General features: G+C 37.7%; 1 protein-coding gene across 3 annotated transcripts in view; it reads right to left on the reverse strand.

The window, feature by feature from the left end:
* LCLAT1 (lysocardiolipin acyltransferase 1) overlaps positions 1–21085 on the reverse strand; it is a 111948-nt gene that overhangs the window by 49680 nt on the left and 41183 nt on the right. For all 3 annotated transcript variants that reach the window (XM_021534868.2, XM_077781927.1, XM_021534867.2), the window contains exons 5-6: positions 9564–9710; positions 1013–1129 (exon numbers count right to left, since the gene is read on the reverse strand). In XM_021534868.2, the coding sequence (XP_021390543.1) occupies positions 1013–1129; positions 9564–9710 (264 nt within the window). The remainder of the gene's footprint in view (positions 1–1012; positions 1130–9563; positions 9711–21085) is intronic.

A 21085-nucleotide genomic window follows, 5' to 3' on the forward strand; every position in this document is an offset into this window, starting at 1 on the left:
AAATAGATAAATGGGATTGTCCAACTGGACAAAATTCCAAAGTGCTTGCAGTGATTTTAGGATATCTGCTTAGAAGGAAGCAGGTAAAATGCAAGGCAGGTCTGCTTCAGAAATCCAGCAAAGATTCCAGCTAGCAAACAAACCTACCAGAAGGCCTCTATTCTTTTTAATAGGCTCTAACTTCTTCTTCTGGCAGTCAAAATAACCAGCATATGTTAAAGATCTAGAATTGCTTTTCCCTGAAGAACCAGCCTATAAAAAAGTCACTTCATATCTACTGTACATGTTTATTTTCTTCAACCATATATCCTGCAAATATTCACTCATCTGTACCTGAATCCCTGCCAAATCTGTACCATTTAAAGGTTACATCCTGATGGCCTCAAACCTCCTCAGTGTGTCCATTCCCAAAACAACTCAGAGACATCTAAGTGTAACAATCACATCTTCATATTCTGTTCTCCTGATAAAAGGGACTCAACCCTAACCCCTAGATTAATATTGGGATGGAAAACCACTTCTGGGTAAAAAGCAAGTATCATACACTCTCTTGCCCACCACCCTGCCAACCAGCACAACTTTTATTTCACACAGCTTCTCTGAGTCACCATCATCCAAAACACCTGGCAGCACGGGCAGCTGACTTGCTGTACTTCCATGCTGCTGTAAATTCCCCTTGTCCATTTAACATAACAATTCATTTACTCAGCTCTAAGAATTAAACCCAGAACCCTTTTAAGAGAGGGCAGTGTGACATATGTGCCTGTGTGTTCAGTGTCAATCACCCACTTGGGGTTGAGGACGGTACAGGCTGAACTTCCTTGGGATTTTTTTCCACTAGTTTTCTGATGTAAGACTGCTAAACAAGCTAAAACATTTAAAACCAAACAACACAAAAGTTGCTTTCATTCCCTGCATACCTCCTGATGATACCAGTGTCTGCTATCAAGTCTCTCAAATATCTCCATGGTACAATCATTTCAAAGGAAAAACAAGGACAGAGCAGGATTACCTTCCCTTAGACGCTCAACCACAAAGGTGAATCCGGTTGTTCGCGGGTGTAAGACGTACTCGTATTTTTTAAGTCCGTTCTTCTCAGCAAATTCATTACTACGGGCTTTGGTGTTGTCTGAGGAGAGAAGAAGAAGCAGCACTTTGTGTAACTGTGCAAGCAGACCACGGATTAAATGGAACGATTACACGACAGGAATGGTACAACAGCAGCTCACACATATGGATGTGGAGGCAGACACAAGTGTGCTTTCACTTGGCTATACCATGGTATGAGGAAGAACCACGTGGATTGCAAGAAAAGCCTTTTTACCCTCTCATTTCATTTTAGCAAATGATCATCAAATCTTTCATACTTTATCAAATGCAATCTGGAATTTATAAATTAATAGTCTGTTAACAGTTCTCTGTACACTTCAATACCCAATCTACAATAAAATGTATTAATTGGCTCAGTTGTGTTTTGGGGTTTTTTCAACTCAAAAGGCACAAAATGTAGGTTTGATATTATGAACAAAAATATCCTGAAGTCAGTGTTTAATCACATTATACTTATTTCAGAAAGAAAATATTAAAAAGAGGAAAACAGTTACTCTAATAGCTTAAAACAGTACTTTACATCTTCATTCTGAACTTGCCACATTTTATTCATCAACCTGTGCTGCACACAGCTCCCCATTTTAACTTTTTGACCAAGCACCTCAGTGCCCCAACACATGCCTGCCACTGTACACACAGTACACACAAGGCAGCTGGAAAGTACCGTGGCTAAATGCCATGACAAACGTGCTTCAAACCTCTGGTAATCAAAAACTTCTCATGAGAAAACAACAGCCTTGCAAGGCTGGTTGCTAAGAGAGCCCACTAAGCAAGGAAGACAAGGCCACCAAAGCAAAAACTTCTGACAGGTGAAGAGGAGACAATTTGTTCTCCTGTGATGTGCAGAAGGCTCTTCCAAGCAGCCTCATCAACAGCCAAATGGTCTTTGCTGGCTACCCTCAGTTCTTTACTGTGGATCCTGCTGTGACTCCCCTGGGGCCAAAAGGCAATGGACATATGCAGTGTTCCCTTGGCAACCTGGCAAAAATCAATTTGAGCAAATAACTTATTAAATAACTCATATTTATGAAGTTTTACAGGTGCTTAAAAGAAAATATCCCAGCAACTGTATGGAACAAAATCACTGCTTAAGCAATCGATGTTTTTTAAAGCAAAATAAAAATCTTTTTTTAAGGGTCCACAGTTAAACTTAACAGAGATGGGAGATAAAGTAATGGAAAACATAGTGCTGTTTAATCATTCAACAGAAGTGATACTTAGAGATAAATCCTTCCTTTTACAATCCTCATAATTTTTCCTGTGAAAGTACAATAGCACAAGTGAACAAATCAACAGCAGTGAAAGATTTCCTTTTTGCTGTAATGCAGCATTCCCCTTTCTTTTTTTCCTAAATTATATGACCTCTTTATTTCTCAAAAATGCTGATGCCTTTCTGAAGGTTTGTCTACCAATTAATAAATGCTGTAACATACCACTATACTAAATATCTTTTCCTTGTGACCTACTGTTTCCATGCCTGAGTGTGCTTCTTTTCATGTGTGCAAGCCTTAAGATTCACTGCACAGATTTCCTGACCATATGATTTGGAGGAAAGGAAAGCTGTTGCACAGTGGCCAAGCAAGTGATTCAGCAAAGAGGATCCAAAGATTTTATTCTTGCCAAATTGCCAAAACATACAAATACTTGAAAAATGTTACAACTTCAAAAAGCATTCTAAAATTATGGAATGTGTGAAATACTAAAATTACACTTGGCTACGTAACTTTAATTTATCTTCCCTTGGGCATATACACTATGTATTTAACCACATGGTCAGACTATCTATTTTTGTCTGCTCAACTACTACTCCATTCAATACTGTAAATGACTATTCTGAATCACCAAAGGGGACTTGCCTTGCAGACTCCCACTGCAATGGCAAAACTTGCAAAGTGAGCCAGAACAGCTGACAAGGCAACAGTAATCTGGTAATTATTAAATGCTCCTCCAAAAAAAACTGATTCTACCTCTTAGGTACACCAGTATTAGCACAAGAAATAAAACTATTTTCTAAGAAATTACACTGACAACCAAGTGTGTTCCTATAAAAAATACCCAAATCAAGAGCTCCTCTCCAGATTCTGGGATGATTCAAGTAAAATATTTTAAATTAATTTATCACAAAAGTTCTTCAGGTAATGTATTATTGTTTCCAAAGGACAGAAGTATCATCTTCTTCATTTTCAGCATATCCAAGTTTGGGTTTCACTTCAGAAAATTTGCAATCTGCAAATCAAGTCAATCAGAGCTTTGAGAAACAAGTGCCATACACATCTACATAAAGTTTAGCAGTCTAAAAAGAAATTCTAAGTTTTAAGCACCTCAAAGTACACACAGTTAATGAGCACTCAGAAGAAATATCTCTGTGTGTTTGCTCACTAGCACTTTGCTTCAGAGGGAGCATGAAAATGCTCCTTGGTGTTTGCAAAACACTTCTACCTGCACCAAAGATAAGCAAGGAGTGAAAGGGCAGTTATGTTCTCTGAGTAAAACCCAATTGAAGCTGCAAGAAAAATCTGGGACCTCCTGTGCCCATTGCCTTGAAGCAATCATCTTCAAGCTTCCTCTAAGTGCACCTCCCAATACTTGGAAAGAACTCACTGTAAACATCTGCAAAACATCTTCCAAATTCCCCTTTACTACACTGCCTTTCTGAAATGTGTGAACAGCTGGACATCAGCACACTGGCCAACACTATTCAGCTATTTCCTGACATTTGTATGCCTGTCTTGCCTCTGGACTGTAAATTTTATATAACAGAGACCGTTCCACTCCCATTTTGCATGACCCTAGTGTAATGGGATTTTACAACTAGAATAATGCTCCCAGCTAATGCAACGATCATTGTCATCTGGAAAAATCATCTCCCTCTCCCTTTCCTAACAACTATAAAGCCACAGGTTTTTTTGCATTAAACATTATTTATTACAGCAAGTCAGGAAGGTCAATGTGCTTTGATGATACACTGAAAGCGAGGGGAGGATAAGCCTCCACACTACAAAATAGTAGGAATGATGCCCTTCCTCCCCGTTCTGTAATCTTGGCATTGGAAATAAAAGAGTTTCTTACTCTTTCATTACTTATGACCAAATGCTCTGACTGTTATTTCATCCAATGTTAAGGACCTTGGTGCCCACTGCTGTTTGGGATCCTTTTGCCAGACACCAGTGCCCAAACTTATGGGGGGAGATTCAGAGCAAACTCTGCTGCTCAGAACCAGAGCCAACAAAAGGCAGAACATACAATGCTCCCCATTCTATGAAACTCAGAGGTTAGAAAACCAATCCAGGAAATTAGAAACCCATTTTTACATCCTCAGCAGCTTGGGGGAATTCACACAACCAATGCCTCTTTAAAATCCCATAATCAATAAACCAGGCTACTGGTCACTGCTGCACTGCACTGTCAGTGCAGCAAAACTTATGCAGATGTCTTATTGTTCCATAGGCAAGTTTATAATAGTCTTGGGTGGAATAATTTTTAAAAAGTGAAGGATGCCTAAAAACTTACTTAAAAAGAGGAAACATATATCATTTTCTTCCAAACTATGGACACAAATAGCATCAAACAGCTCTTGAAGGAGGGCCTAGAAATACACTCAGTTTACCTCAGTCTCAAAAGGCCACTCACATCATTAGGTTGGCTAAAGGCAATGTCCCCTGTCACCAAACCCTCTGAAGAGTTGAGCAAGTGTTGCTTTCTAGGAACAAGTGTTTTCTTTCTTAGACTGTATTTAAGTCAAAGCAAATTTACTCCCCAAGTTTTTGCTCATCATTCCTATTAGGAGTATTTTAACCCATTGGTTCTATTTGCTGTTAAAAAATAATAAGGAGAGTAACTTATTTTTATGGAAAGCCACCAGTTTATCAATTGAGGGTGATGTGGGACAGTTCCACAGCTGCTTCATGTCCTGTCTCCTCAGGTCTCATACATTTGCCTCTCCTCCCCCATCTCCTTCAGCTAATGTATGCAAGTTCTCAGAGCATATTCTTTGGGGTGGTGACAGGCAAAACCATCCAATTGATTTGAGTCTTTAGACATTTCTGCAGAGCAACTATCAAGCTACACAAAAACACAAGAATTTAAGGGTTATAGCCAAAATATTTTGTGGTCACATGCCATCTCTGGTAAATAATTTGATCATATTTTTTCCAAATCCCATTTGCCACACTCTAAAAATACTGGAAAAGCTCAAAGTCAGCATTTTCTAGAAGCACCACACTTCAAAATTTCATTTAAAGTAACTGAAGGAAGAAATATTGCTAACACATTTTTTTATTTTTTGAGTTACAGATTTTAAAGACTTTAAATAACTTTTGCTCCTGAAAAAGCTGTGCATAAAATGAAGAAATTCAATTTTTTTTTAGTAAAATGCTATTTTTAGTTTGTGAGCTGTAATTTGGTATCAAGTACTACCTTTTCCTTTAATTTCACTTGTGATAAAAACACACTGTTAAAAACATGCATGTTCTTCTATGACTTCAAGTATTCTGAAATTGTAATAGTGCCAGACAGTGAAAAAGTAAATGAGTTCTCCAAAAGTCTCTCAAATTGGATAAAAAATAAAATCCTCATTTACCTATTAGAGGTTTGCATAGATATGATAAAGCTGTATTGGCTCACAGTTAATATTTTGAGAAAAAATGAAACCATTTTTCTTACTTGTGCTACTTTCAAACTATTCCACGTTAGAATAACCCCTTTCAGTGCTTCTGATCAATATTTTCTTTGCACTACCAAAGCACTTCACATTTACTGGCAAAGTTAAAAATCCAACTGCAGTTCATCGTTACCTTCTGTCATCCACAACACATCACTCCTGCCAAAATCTGAACTTCAGCAAGATTTCCTACTTGATTTTTAGTTGTTCCTCAAGGAAAAAAGCTCTGTGCAATCACACTCTGTCCACCTGTTTGTTCCCCTTAACTTTTGAAGCTATTGTCCCCTGCAAATAGAGTTTATCAGGGACAAGAGATTCAAAGACGATGCAGCCCAGCTTTAGAAAAGCCTGGGTAAAGGCAAGCTTCTGAGAGCAGAGGTGCGAGTAAGGGAGGATGCGGGGCAGGCTCTGTGGCTGTTGGCGTGCCGGGACCGGCGGGGCAGCCACAGCCAGGGCACGGCAGCAGCTTTGCAGCTTTGCAGCAGGAAAGTCACACGGAAGGGAACACAGGGAAAAGGAGCATTGCTGGAGAGAAACAACCACGTACAGGGATGCACACACAAATCCAGAGGGAATGAGGCTTTACCAGGCACAGAGCAACACAGCAACTCTTTTTTTCTTTTTTTTCCTTTACTGCTTTCTGAAGAATTACTACAAACAATCTTGTAAAGAACACCAGGAAAACCAAAACAAGCAAACAAAAAAACCCAGGCAATATGGTGGGTTCCAGCTTTCCGGAACCATGAGACTCATGGTTGCTTTGTTTTCTTCAGGGCTTCAGAAAGTCTGGCTACATGTTTACCTGCTGAGGGCTTCTTTTTAAACAATTACAATAAAATACCTTTGAGCTTTAACCTTCAAATACTCCAGAGTGAAAAGATGGCCGACCTATCAGAAATAAGTATACAATTATATAATTATTACCTCATCCTCTATGCAATCCAGTCTGCAAATACAATGTTCAGGGTTCATGACGTTACTATTTCTAAAATTTATTTATGTTGTGTCTTCCACACCAAAGTACTTCACCACCTAAAAATGAGGCAGTAGCCCATATATAAATACAGTCTGATTTTACATTTCTTTGAAATCTCATTCTCAAATACCTGAAAATATGATAAAGAGGAGTAAATCTGTCATTGTCACATGACCACTGGGAGGATAAAAAATGACAGCAGCACAGAGATGCATAGTAATTTTGCTCTTCAGTGATGTAGAATGTTACTCTTCATTTTAAGCACCAGAGGAATTTTGTTTTCAGAAGTAATTAGCAGTTTTACCATTTGGCCAGAAAACAAGTGTCACTACCTCTATTTTTGCAAAATGTTCCCTACAATTCTGAGCAACTGTTCAGAAAAAAACCAATTTATTTCTTACTCTAAAGGATGGAACATGAGGTTGAAATATGTCAATAAGGCAACAATTTTCTGAAAATAATTTCTTCAAAATGGTACATATGTTATGCTCGAGCATTCTCATATGGCATAAATTTACTGCTTGGTCAGGATTAGCTTATCAAGGGATTTTTTTTCTTGTCTCCTACAATATTTTAAAATGTATATTAAGCAATATTTCCTGTGAAGACAATCAGAGAGGGAGAGCTATTTACTTCCAGAGAAAAAAACACAGGGTTTTGTCCATCTCTATTCATCCTTTTATGCACAAATGTAGTATGCAAAAGGCATTCAATACTTGATGGCAATTTAAGAGTGGTAAACACAGGACAGTTTAACATGTCAGAAGCCAGCACAGCAGTGCCCTATTGTCTTCCCCACCCATCACTCCATCCTTCCCATCGTTCTGCTTCCTCCTGGGTTGCTCACACCCACCTGTGGTGGCCTCAGCAGAACAGCACAGTTAGTGCATCTCCACTGGGCATTGTGAAGTTAAAGAGAACATGTTACACAGGTATAAAGAAGAGAAATCAGAACAACAGAATTATCTTACCAAAGAGGAAAAAAAATATCTGTCAACAACCTGTGTCCAGAAATTAAATTAGTTTTTTTATTAATTAAATAAAGAAACTTGTTCCCATGAGCTTCTCAGTGGAGTGCATCAACAGCTTATACCCAAGTTTAGTCTAAGTCATTTATATCAGTAACTACAGCACAGAGAAAACCCTGTGTTTCCTTAAGGAGCTTTACATTCATGTGGGAGCATCTTCACCACTGCCTTTTGGACTCTGCAACACAAATGTTAGCACACTGCGGCTCAGTCCTCAGCCAAATCTCTTTTAAAGCAGTCCTCAATTCTTTAAAAATCCCTTGTCTCTCAGAAATATTAGATTCCTCTAGAGATCAGAAGGCATACATAATTTATGGAATAAATTCCAAACAATCCAATTCTTTCAGACATCTTGAGATGGAAACACCTGTTCAGAGCATGTGAGTACTCTAAGGAGTTGTCTCTGACTCTATGAGTAAGATAAAGACTGTACCTCATAATTTAGAGCTAGAAGGAAACAGTTCCTCATGAATTCAAAGAAAAAAAGTTGAAGTGTGATGATTTTGGAGAATCTTGAAATGGTTTGGGTTGGAAGGGATGTTAAAGATCACCTCGTTTCAACCCCCACCCACGGGCAGGGTGGGACACCTCCCACTAGACCAGGTTGTTCAGAGCCCCATCCAGCCTGGCCTTGGACACTTCCAGGGATGGGGCAGCCACAGCTTCTCTGGGCACCCTGTCCAGCTGCCTCACCATTCTTTTAGTGAAGAAAATTCCATCCTTCTTCTTAACTATAGATACAAAATAACCAATTCAACGAGGGATGTCACATGAAGCAGTCCGAGAATGTTCAATTAATTTAACCTCTCCAAGGAAGGCTGATCAAGTGATGATAATTCCCTACAGTGTGATAGCATCTGAATACTACACACATACCCATTTTAAGAATGTTTAGAATACAGTAGGAAAAACAGCACCATATGCTAGTTATTTTTATACCATGTCTACTACTTACTGACATGGTTTTGCAATAAAATATGATTTGAGAATATCTGTAATGAAAAGTATAACAAAAATATTTTAAATAAGCTAAAAGTTAGAATCTTAATTGCAGTTCATTTTCTATTTAAAGATAATATTTATCAATTCAGGCATAATGCTGGAGGCACAAACCACCATGGAACATTTATACAGTATTTTCTATTATAGGCACTTGAGTTGTCTTCAACTTTGATTAACAGCTTCCTAATGATGCCATAAGATACCTGTATTAAGGTAGATATTTGATTAAAAATTAATTCTACAGAGTCAAACTCATTACATTTACTCCTATGATAATCTCAACATCGGTTTTACAGAGCTATTTCCTTTATAAAGGCAGATACAGACTGCTTCCAGTGCTTATGTGGGCTAAGCAACAATGTTCCCCTCTTAAAACATTAGGCAAGAAATCAAATAGAATCACGAGACCTTTTCAATCCCTTTCATTGGTACGAAATGATTTTGTCACAGAAATTCAGGAAATAGGAGCATGCGAGTGACAGATTCCAGGTCTTGAAGCCTGCTTTTGCTAATGCAGTGTATGTAAAGCACTGACCACTGAAAAGCAGTGTCAATCACTAGATGCTGTGCAATTTAAGTTATTTCAGGAAGACTGGCAAAGTCTCCCAGTGCAACTATATTTGTGCCTCTCACATGAATCAGCACTTTGTTTGATCATTTACTATCATTTCTACTACCCATGGGAACCAAGTCTTACTCCTGCCTTGGACTTTATTTAACTTTTTCTATAAACAACTAAGAATGTCCATGTTGAACATTCCCTGAGAAGATTACAAATGCAGCCTACCTGTAAGATCAGTTCCCTCTGGAAAGATGAGGAGTTGTAGTGGTTCATGAATGTCACAGAAATAATCCAGCATTTTCTCGAAGTGGCTCTTGTCATCTTCCCACTTTCTCTGAATGAAAACAAAGGCTGCAACCTGCATTGCCCAGCCTAAAGTTTAAAAGAAAAACACACCTTCAGCAACATTTCACTCTGATACTTCCACAGTGTCTGTTATTCCAAAGAATTTTATAAATTATATTAGACTCAATCTACTGCCCACCTGTCATCAACTCTGATTAAGAGCACTTGGTTACATTGTGAAAAGACTTCTGGATTGGTAAAAAAAAAGAACGCATAAATGCATTCAAAACTCAAGTTACCAGACCAGGAATAGCGTCAATGCTGTCCTGAAACGAGGTTGTAGCAAGGCTGGAGTTGATCTCTTCTCCCAAGTAACAGGCACCAGGACAAGAGGAAATGGCTTTAAGTTGCACCAGGTTTAGATTGGATATTAGGAAAAAATTCTTCACCAAAAGCACTGTCAAGCTAGCCCTAGGAACAATCTACCCAGTGAAGTTCTTGAGTCATCATCCTTGGGAGTATTTAAAAGCTGTGTATATGTGCTGCTTAGGGATGCAGTGCTTAGGGATGTGCTCAGACTTGATAATCTTAAAGGTCTTTTCCAACCTAAATAACGCCATGATTCTCAGAGGTGAAGCATTTAAAACCAGAAATTATCTGTTCCTTTGAGAGCTTTATTACATATGCCTCCTTTTAATTTTCATTACTCACAGAAGAAAATACTTTCAGCTTTTCTTTACACTTGATTATAGAATAAAAATTATATATATCTATTTGTTTGTATTAATGCCCACAAGGATTTGCAGCCTGCCATCAAACAGACAATGTAAGTGCAGTGAAGTAAGTGCAACTGCTGCTGACCCTGCAGCTCAGAGGTCACACCCCATTATCTTCAGTAAGTATTCTTGGCTCTTTTTGGCACAAGTATATGGTGTACAACACATCACATAATATCATAAGTTCTGTCCATTAGCTCAGACAGCAGGATGAAAAATCAGGGCTCCAGCTCCACCACATGCCTGAGATGCTCCCTTGCTAAACAGGGCTCAGAAGAGCATGACACTGCCTTGCCAGTGTACTTGGCAAGCTTGTACCTCATCAGAAAACCTGCAGAGAGATCCTGCACATCAAAGAGAAAACATCACAGCTGTCCATTCTCCTCTTTGCTCACCACTACTCTCAAAGCCTGTTTTTCCTTTGCTGGTGACCTAGAGCATGTTATTCTTGCCCTCCATTTCAGCTTCTCTTCACAGGATTCCTTTATATTCTGTTCATAGCAGTATCTCATACAGACCATATGCTAGAAATTACTTATTAGAGTCGCTCATTTTTCCATCAACTTTGTAAGTCAGTCAGCCTGGACAATACATTAACCTGATGCATTATCTCTTCTGTATTGGTAAGAAACATTAATTGTATTTTTAAAGATTTGTGACCTATATCATGGGGTAAATACTTCTAATTTTTAAATCAGTTAAACAGATGGAATATGAATAACTAACAAGCTGTCTGCAATCTGGATCTAATGCATCTCAGATATCCAGATAATCAATGATATTCAGAAGTTAATAATAGCAGTGGTTATATGACTTAAGAAAAGAAATGCAGTCACAGCAAATCTTTTCATATTTGCATACTATATTTATGAAAAATCATTTGTAAGGGATATTCAACTTTAATCACAACATTTAACGTGTATTTATGCACCTATTACATTCCCACATCTGCAGTATCAAGAAGTGTCAGCACAGCTTTATTAACAGAGGCTATCCATGTTTAACAAATTGCTTGCAGGAAAAAAAAGGTAACTAACTTACACTAACTTTACACTAACTTTACTACTAACTTTACACACACTTTACACTAACTTTAAAATAACTGATGCAATTTAACTATGCTATCTTTTAGCATGTAATAATCTACTGTTACAATACATGGCACAAAAATGGTGCCACACTAGTATTTGAAATTGAACTAATCAGGGCTTCATTTCCACACTAGTGCTATGTAAAGAGGACATCTTTGCATGCCAAATGGTGCCCAAGCATTTCATTGCTTTAGAAGATAGGTGGAGACTGCACAAAGCTACATCAGGGAAATTTCAGATTGGATATTAGGAAAAGGTTCTTCATTGAAAGGGTGGTCAGTCACCAGGGAAGTCATCACAGCATCTCACCTGGCAGAGTTCAAAGAGCACCTGGACTGATGCTCCTGATCATGGTTTGGCTTAAGGCAGTCCTGTGAGGAGCAGGGAGTTGGACTTGATGCTCCTTATGGGCCCCTTCCAACTTGAGATACTCTGTGATCCTTCACCTCATATCAAATTCATAAAAATGGACAATCCAAAGAACAAAATCCCTCTGAGCAGAAACAGAGGTGCCTTGAACCATACCATGTACAACTCTGAAAATGCAGATGGCTCCACAGGACAGAGTGGAAAAATACATAGAGATTATGAAAGTTCTACTGTGGTTTCAGTGTTTTCCCATCGTTCTTAGCTCTCAGCCCAGACCTTCTATATGTTTTATGTACACAGGTCACTACACCTAAGTTAGTATATGGAAACCTGTACTGTGCTAAGCCATTTTATTGTGTGGTATCACACATCAGGCCTAAGTTATTCATAAAGTCCTTGTGTTCTCATTGCAGCATAGTCTGTAGACTGAAAGAATGGAAGCAAAAAGCAAGATAAATGCTCACTTAAGGAAGCCTGCTGATACTTTCCCAGGTCAGCAGCTCCTTAGGAGTGATTTGGGTCCATAACAAAGGGAATATGGAAAAAACTGCCAGATCCCATCCTCTCTCCTGCCCTTCTTCATGCAGCATAAGGCTTTAAATTATATAAAAACTTGCACATAAACTCACTCTAGCTATCATTCTTCAACAGCACTGTGAGCATCCAATTATAAACACCTTTAGCTACCAACAAAAGATGGTGACTTGTACTTTACCTGACTAAACTGCATAAAACAGAGGATAGACTGCAGTAGTTTCCCATTCTTGCTGTAAGTGGTAGTGTTATATATGGGCTATGAATAATTAAACAGAAGCAGTAATGTAATGACAATATGATGTCAGGGAGAAGGAGTAGGAAAGGAGTTGGGAGGCATCCAGTTTTTAAGATAAACAACAGGTTTGATTTTCTAACCTTTCCAATAAATAATATCCAGTGTTCTGGAAGAATGTCTTTAAGTGTATATGTAATTAGATAAAACAGTCCTGACTGTTCAAAAAGGAAGAGATTATATAACAGATAGATGACTAAGAGTAAAGGACCCAGGTTTCCTCCTGACTTACTCCAGCACAGCACACTGGGCCAAGCTATTTTACCATCTATGACTGTGGAGAAATTTCCACATTTGCTCATGCTTCAAGGCCTCCAGGCAAGAAAGCTGTGAATTCCTGATTTCTATAAAGCTCATGCACCAGTGGGGACTGTGCCTGCTGTTCATGCATCTCACCACCCCACCAGTGTCAAGAGGGTAAGGAAACCCCACTTTTGCTTGCCATTGAGCAAAGCAAAGGCAGCTCTTGCTTTGATTTCCATTCCAGTGTGTCTGCATTGTGCTGCTGCAGAAATAACATGTTACAAGTCCAAGACATGATGTGGGAGCCAAATAGGAATGCATGGGGAAACAGGAGGAATTCAGTAAATCAATGGGCAGAATGAAAGGTTTTGCTAATCAGTAATATTTATGAAAAAGCAGCAGAAGGCAGTCCCTTCTCATGCGCAGCCTGCAGTAAGACTTGTTATTCAGTTTAGGTCAACATATTGTTCAACTGAGTTAAATGTATTTTGCTCTCTTTGCACAGCATTTCTGGTTGTCTAAAAGCTTCAGGACAACAGGAATTTTCCTAGCAAAGGCAGCATTTACTTGACTGGGGGAAAACAGTTGCTTTTGGATTTGCAGATTCTTAAGAAATCATTGATGACAAAAACATAGCAAAGAAACAGCAAAGTTAAAGAAACCATAACAATGCACATCCATTTCTTTCCTAAAATAATCTTCTTATTGCAGCTGACATTTTGGATGACTAGCATTGCTTGGAAAGGCATACAAAAAGCATCACACTGCACAGCTCTTGTTCCAAATTGCCTAACAGCAGTGCAAAAACCTACCAGAGAGAATAGCTAGCCACATTGACCTTTAAATCAACATTTCAGAGCTGAAAAAATAAACAAGCAGCTTAAAATCTCTAGGAACACAGACACAGTAATGATATGTATCCTATTAGGATGTAATTCTGTGCAGGGAAAAAAAAAGTGCTTGCACAAAAAGAAAAGCCTGCTATTGGAATAGAGAATGTGCTGTACATCAGAATTTCCTTACTGCCTTGGGGATAAAGAGAACTACAGCTTATGCAGGTCGAGACTTTGCAGCATTGTATTAAAAATGCTAGCTCCAAGTCTAAAGCTTTTTAAATTCTAAGACACTGCACTTCTATCTTCCTCACCACAAAATCCTTTAGAAGAAAACAACACTCAAAGATGAAATTTCCTTAGTGTGTTTTAATTGCAGAGGTAATTTGGAAGTAAGCAGATATCAAACATGGATGTGACAATGAACAAAAGCAAGAAAGAGCTGAGTTGTGCCAAGAAAAAAGCCTTTGTTTGGTTTTGTATCACAATCTTATCTACTCAATCGCAGAAATTAGATATCCCCCAAGATTTCACATCTCAAAGAGGGATATTATGGCTGATATTGAAAACAAACATACACACACAGACACACGCCCCTCAAGAAAATGGTATCTACAGTATGCTACCTGTAGCAATGTAACAGAATAACTTACAATACTAAACCCCCTGCAAACAAATTCAATACATGATTCAAAATTACAGAATCAAGTAGGAAGGTAAAAGGCCTAACTATGGGCTTTGCTATTATATTCATTCATCCTGTCTCTTTTCTGCAACTGGATTACTCACTGTTTCTTCATAGTACTGTCTTGGTCAAAAATAAAAGCCTTATTCAGTGTGTCTGTATTCAACAGGGGTCTGGTCCTGATCAGGGCTTTTGAGGCATCAGGGAACCAGACATCCAGGCTTAATAAGGGAAATCACTCGGAAGATCATGATCCCACTGTGCACAAATAATTGGGCCCATTAACAGTTTGCTACTCCTAATGTTTTGCTGCATAAAATTACCACTAGGCAACAAGTATGCAGTTGTGAATGTCCCCTGTTTCAAAGATCTGTGGGTACTGCAAAGATGCTGGCTCATAGAAGATCACACACAGGAAGGCAGGGTGTAAAGTTACTGTGCATATACAGCGTTGAGTTTTAAGCAGTATAGACTCATAAGCACATTTCTGCAAATTCAATTAGAATTGGGCATTTTGCTGTTGTTCTTATTTCCTACGTAGTTTTATATCTAAAAGCCCAAAGCAAATAATTTATTTTATTTTTTATATTTAATGAATGGTTTGAGAGCAGAAACTAGAAAAATAAAGAAAAAAATGGTTCTTGAAACACTCTCATAAAGTACAATCTCTGCTCCTGGCAAGTTTTCTTTAACCATGCTCATTTCCAATAATTTAATTAATAGGAGTATAATGAATTTAATGACTACTATCTGATTGGGTGAATTCTTTAAGCAAATTACAAGATAAACTAAGAGATAAAATTCACAAATACAAATTCACAGTAATGCTCCTGGTTTTATTGTGAATAATATGATTCAGTCTATTTGTTAATTTGATTCAATATGTGAGGTGTCCATTTAAAAACCACCATGCTTTTGCTATTGCCTTGCACTAACAGACTCTGAACATTAATCTACATCTGTTTTAAACTTATTTTCATGGTAATTTCCACTTAAGATTATATATTTCAGAGATATATATATTCAGATATATAACAGATTATATATGTTCAGATGATATCTTTCATATATGTATATATATATATATATATATATCCCTATGTAGTCTACCATGCATTCTACAGAATACCATTTCTTCCAGTGTATGTGGAGCCTAACCAACCTTTTTTTCCCTACTAAAACAATTAACAAATGGCAATGTTAAAAACACAGATTTTCAAGGTCACTGAAAAAAACAAAAAATATTCTGGCCTTACTCTGATTAGTTAGTTTTATCTTTGACTTCCCCATAGTTCTCATGCATTTATTTCAGTACCAAATTATGACAAATTTTATGATAATTTAAGTCACATTCAAGTCTTAACACTTTCTTTATTTCCTTTGCTCTGCTTCATTGTCATGTGGAAGAATATAGGATGTGCCAGTACAAAGCCCTGCTTTAGCTTACTGTTTAGTGAGAACACAATTAGCAACTTCTTCAAACAAGGTTTTCAGCAGAAGATTTCCTTGTCAGGGCAAGAACAATGTTGTCAACAAGCTAGTCAGATACAGTGGCCATGGAAAATATAAAATACAACTTTGGTACCTTCTAGAAAGAATATTCCATTGAAGAATTGGTATCTCTCAGCCAAGGAACACACACAGAGATGTGAAAACGTGGGAAAAACTCATTACAGCAGCAGCAAGATATGTGTGTATATAAAGCACCCAGAGACATACTATCTTCTTGGAAAGTATTCTTTCTATATTCAGTGCCTTAATTGTGGTTCAGAAGGATATTATTTGGACACTTCATACTCAAAATTTCATTTAATTTCCTAAATTATGCCATTTTTATAGATTATGGACAATTAGATTATTAACTCTAACATATTAGTGCTACTTACAAAATGCTATAAATGTCATTATGGATTATTAAACCTCTAGTTACAGTATGCATCTTAAATTTTATTTTCAATTTTATTTGATTTGATGCATCATATAAAATCAGAATAACATAACAGAACATAACATCACTCAAAAGTAAAGCAAACTAAAGCAAAGGCTCTGGGATCGCTGGAAAGTAGCTTCTCCTGACACATTTTTAAAATACATCAATACAGTGAAACAGCACATGAAAACCTGAGTGTTAAAAAAGATGAGTCTTGCCCAATACATATCCGGAGAAAAGCCCTATGTCACTCCAAAATCTCCAAAGATATGCAGAAAACAACCTCCTATTGTGAGACTGTGAGGAAGAACAAGCAGGCTCTACCAAACAGTGTGAGAGTGTCCATGGATGTGTCATCTGAACTGCCAGTCAGGAATTGGGAGAGATTCTACAGCAAAGTACCTCTTCCAAAGCCTGCATCCTCTTCAGATGCTTCATCTCCTCCATGGGGGACCATGAAAGGAACACAAACTGATGAGCTGAGCTGCACAGATGTTGCATAACCCACTGATAACAGCACAGGAATGCAAGTCAGGAAAATATGCCCATCTAATTCTGCTCTCATTTGTTCTGTAAGCTTGGACAAAACAACCTCTCCCTCTATCACTTATTGTTTGTAATATGGGGAGAAAGAAGGAAGCTAGCATCAAATCTCACACTTTTGATGTGCATTTTGGAGAGGGAAAGGGGTAGAGGATAAATGGAGTCCTTATTAGATGGAAAGGATAAGGAAAGTTTAATGGAGCACAGGCTTGTTGGCTTTGGTTGTGGGATTTTTTTTTCCTTGACAGGGGTGGGAGAAACCTATTATGCCTTTCCTGGATGAGACAAACTGGGAAACAGACCCCTAAGCTTTTCTTCCCTACAAAATTAAAAAAAAAAAAAGGCATATAAGGTTACAGCCAACTTAAGCTGCATTTCTGCTGCAAAGTAATAATCCTTCATTCACACTTAAAATTTCTTCAAGAGAGCCTTCACCAGGAATAACTGGTAGAATAACAATTGTGCTTGCCATTAGAGAGTATGCATTTCAGCTTCTACTTTCAAATTCACCTAGGTTAACAACTCTATGGTAATTAAGTCTGGCAGCTCATAATTGAATTGCTAGAAGACAAAACATTGCAGCTCCTCAAAACTCTGAGACTATTTTAATGTAAGATACTTGACACAGGAAATATACTAGAAAGTTCAGTAGGTAACAGATTTAATTTTTTTATAAATAATAAGCTTGATTGGTAAGATTTTTAATGTAAATCCGCCTATAGATTTTCTTTTGACTGAGCAAAGAAGCTTTATGCTGAAGCATTTCCATCCCTACCTATGGAAGTAGTTGTGGCAGCACAAACACTTCCATGCCAATACAAATGTATACAGATCCTCCACAGTGCACTGCTTTAGCTGCACTCCAATTGAGTTAAGTGTTAAAATTTTTTAGGCTTAGTGACAACAATATTTTACTTCATGGTAGCTGATCCATCATAGCTGTCAGTGTGTATGCTCTTAGCCTGTGGCAAAGGCAGGATAATTTGAGTTGTTTTGCCCTGCTTCATTGAAAAACAAGATGACTCAAATTACTTTGAGCTTGCTGCAGGCGAGGCTCGCACACTTGGACAGCTATAATGGATCAACTGACGTGTAGCAGGAGATTGGTGGGGCTGAGCCCAGTGCTGAAACAGAGCAAACGTCCTTTTTTCCCCCCCTGGCATTTAACTTGAGCCTTTGTGAGCTACGACATGTGAGTGAACAGATGAGTGAAAAACAATGACTAAAAAGCTCCTACATCTTGCAGTCTTCTCTGAGAGCAATGTTAGCCACAGAATAACTTGAATCCAGAGATGAAGATCTGGACAGAGTTACTCAGTTATCTCTGCTCCTAACAACTCCAGGCTTGTCAGCTTTGCTTATTCTCCTCTTTTTCCTTTGTCATCTTGTCCTTTCCTTACCCGTTCCTGTCCAGTCTGCTTCAGCTATAATTCCCTCCTTTAGCAGCCTTAGTGACCTTTTCAGAACAGGGAAGTCTTCAAGATATGTCCATCAATGGTGCCTGCAACACCTCCACACTTTACATTTGTACACTGAATTATGATGGTATTTATCTTTTCCATCTGCACTAAGCAAAACTAGAATTAATATTATCTCATGTGGTAGCCATGCTCTGACATTAGTCCCTCTGGTTACCCTCTTTCACTTTTCCATAAATTTATCTGATAGTGCTCAAATTAACCCCAAATTTCAATTTATTTTTCACATACATGTTGAGGCACATTTAACCATTAAAATTCAAATATTACTGTAAACTCATCTAACAAAACCAGATTGTCCATCATTAAAACACATACCTATTTCCAGTGAAGTCTTACTGGTTATCACAAGAAGACTTCCACAAATGAAACTGTTGAGAAAAAAATTAAAGCCATCTCCTAGTCATTATCTGATTATCCCACACTACCTTGTATGTTCCTTGGTACCTACTGGAACAGTATGTGTTCCATAACACATTCTGAACATGACTGCAGCATAATCTGTATCACTTCCCAAACTACTCCTAATTACTTGAGAATAGATGAGAATATTAATTGCTCCTATCTATTACAAGTACTGTAGAGAAGTCCTATCATGTCAGACCATGCAGGAAGCTGTCAATGCCATTAGAAATTCTCCTTGAAAACTGATACTGCAGAATGTGTCAGTAGCTTCTGATGATGTCAGATGAGAAACTGCAGCAAAAGCCAAGAGCAGAGTAGTGCTCCCTGGAGACGCCAGCTTTGGCAAGATGTACTGAAATGCTGCAAGAATGTTTCTGAAATTGAGATTACTGAAACGTAATATCTCTTTTTGAAAACTTTACTGCACACAATTCATCAAGCCAAAGCTACAGTTCCAGGAAGAAAGGACCATCTGTTTTTCTTTGGACTTCTTTTTTTAAAGCTCACCTTTAATCAATTTTAAGATTTTTTTCATACACTGGAATGCAAAGAATGAATAACTTGAGAACTAGATAAATGACTCAATGTGTCTCCTTGAAATAGTGAATCCTCTAATTTTAATTATAATTAACTAGAAAATAACGGCCCACTTGTAATACAGGCTCATTAAATCGGATACCTTTACACTTTTAACCTACAAAGGGGGCCACAGGAACTCTGGATCTATTTCCATTCCCAGCTTTGCCTTTCACCTATCATATATGCCACTGGAAAGAGAATAATCTCTCACAGACCTATTTTTACACCCAAATGGGAAATTACTTATGACAATAAAAGCGTTATGCTGAATACAGCAAGGCTTCCAGAAACATGGATACAGACAGTTTGCATTACAAATCTTATCTTAAACATAATTTTAAATTTAATGCTTGTTAGAAAAAAATAAAAGCCTTTGAAAGATCACAAAAACTTGCACAGAAAGAAATATGGTATAGTCAGGCAAATACTTCTGAAACTCAGAGCATGATTACCGCTCCTAACCCTATACATCTGACTATGTACAACTAATCCATATAACTATATGAAAAGATAAATCTGAAAGACATGATGAAAATAGCTCATTGAATTATCACAAATATTATATCTTAAACAATCAATGTCTAAAGTATCAGTTACAGATGCAGTGCAGTGAAATTGTCTGGTTGATTTCCAAGTGATCTTCTGGCTTTTTGCAAGCTCATAAAATAAAACATTTAGTTAAAAACCACAGGACACAACTTAAAAACAAGCCAAAAACCTGAATAAACACTTACTTAGGGTCTATCATATAACACAGCATGGCTGAGAGCAATAAGTGGGAGAAATTCTGCTGTCACTGATGAGATTTAGGGTTCTCCTCTTTAGACACCATTCTCTGCAGTGATCCTGCCCCAACAAACCTCATATAGATTAATCTTTTTCCATCAGTCTTCATTTAATCCAAGAGTCTCACTGTCCAACAATCCCCTAATTACATAGATACACTGAATATTTTTGCAAGAAAATGTCACCCAAAACACAGCCTGACTGAACACAGAGACATGCATTTTTAAGCCCTCTTTTTTAGATACACTAAGATAAAACAGAAGCTTATCTTTCAAAATTTCAGGACATCAAATCATGGCTTCAGTGAAGGATGCAGTTTAGCTGAACTCCCATTCTGTGATTAATAATCCAACATTAACAGTTTACTGGAAAATAAGCAGTAAGTCACAAAATTGCAACCAAAGTCCTCAAAGCCTGTGTATTGCGGAGAATTCTTGGGGATCTGGCATAAAAGTAGCTGTTTATAACACTACAGACCCAAGTGTCAGCTCTACCACCAGAAATTGTCATCCTATAATGGAAATAACAGGAGCAAATGTCTGCATGTGTCACGTCTACATCACAAAGTGGAGGATGAGCCCAGAATTTTGGTAGTGGCTCTAAGCTGGTATATCAGAACAAAGATGGCACCATGGTCTGCTAATATTGACCTGACATGGATCTATCTGCCTGAGCCCACTGATCAAATCTATTATATATGCTCAATTTATGCAGAAAACTGAGAACTGAATTTAAAAAAAAAATTTAAAAACCCAACAATCTCTAAATGACTCCTAACATCCTTTCAGGAACTACATTTTACCAAGCACAGCTTAGCATCCAAGCTCCTGGAGCTGACCTTCCAATTTTATTAGTGGCATTAATAAGCATACATACAAATGTTTTTTTTTAATAGCAAGACATATGTTACTTTTA

This window comes from Lonchura striata, chromosome 3, assembly GCF_046129695.1.
Source record: "Lonchura striata isolate bLonStr1 chromosome 3, bLonStr1.mat, whole genome shotgun sequence".
Lineage (NCBI taxonomy): Eukaryota > Metazoa > Chordata > Aves > Passeriformes > Estrildidae > Lonchura > Lonchura striata.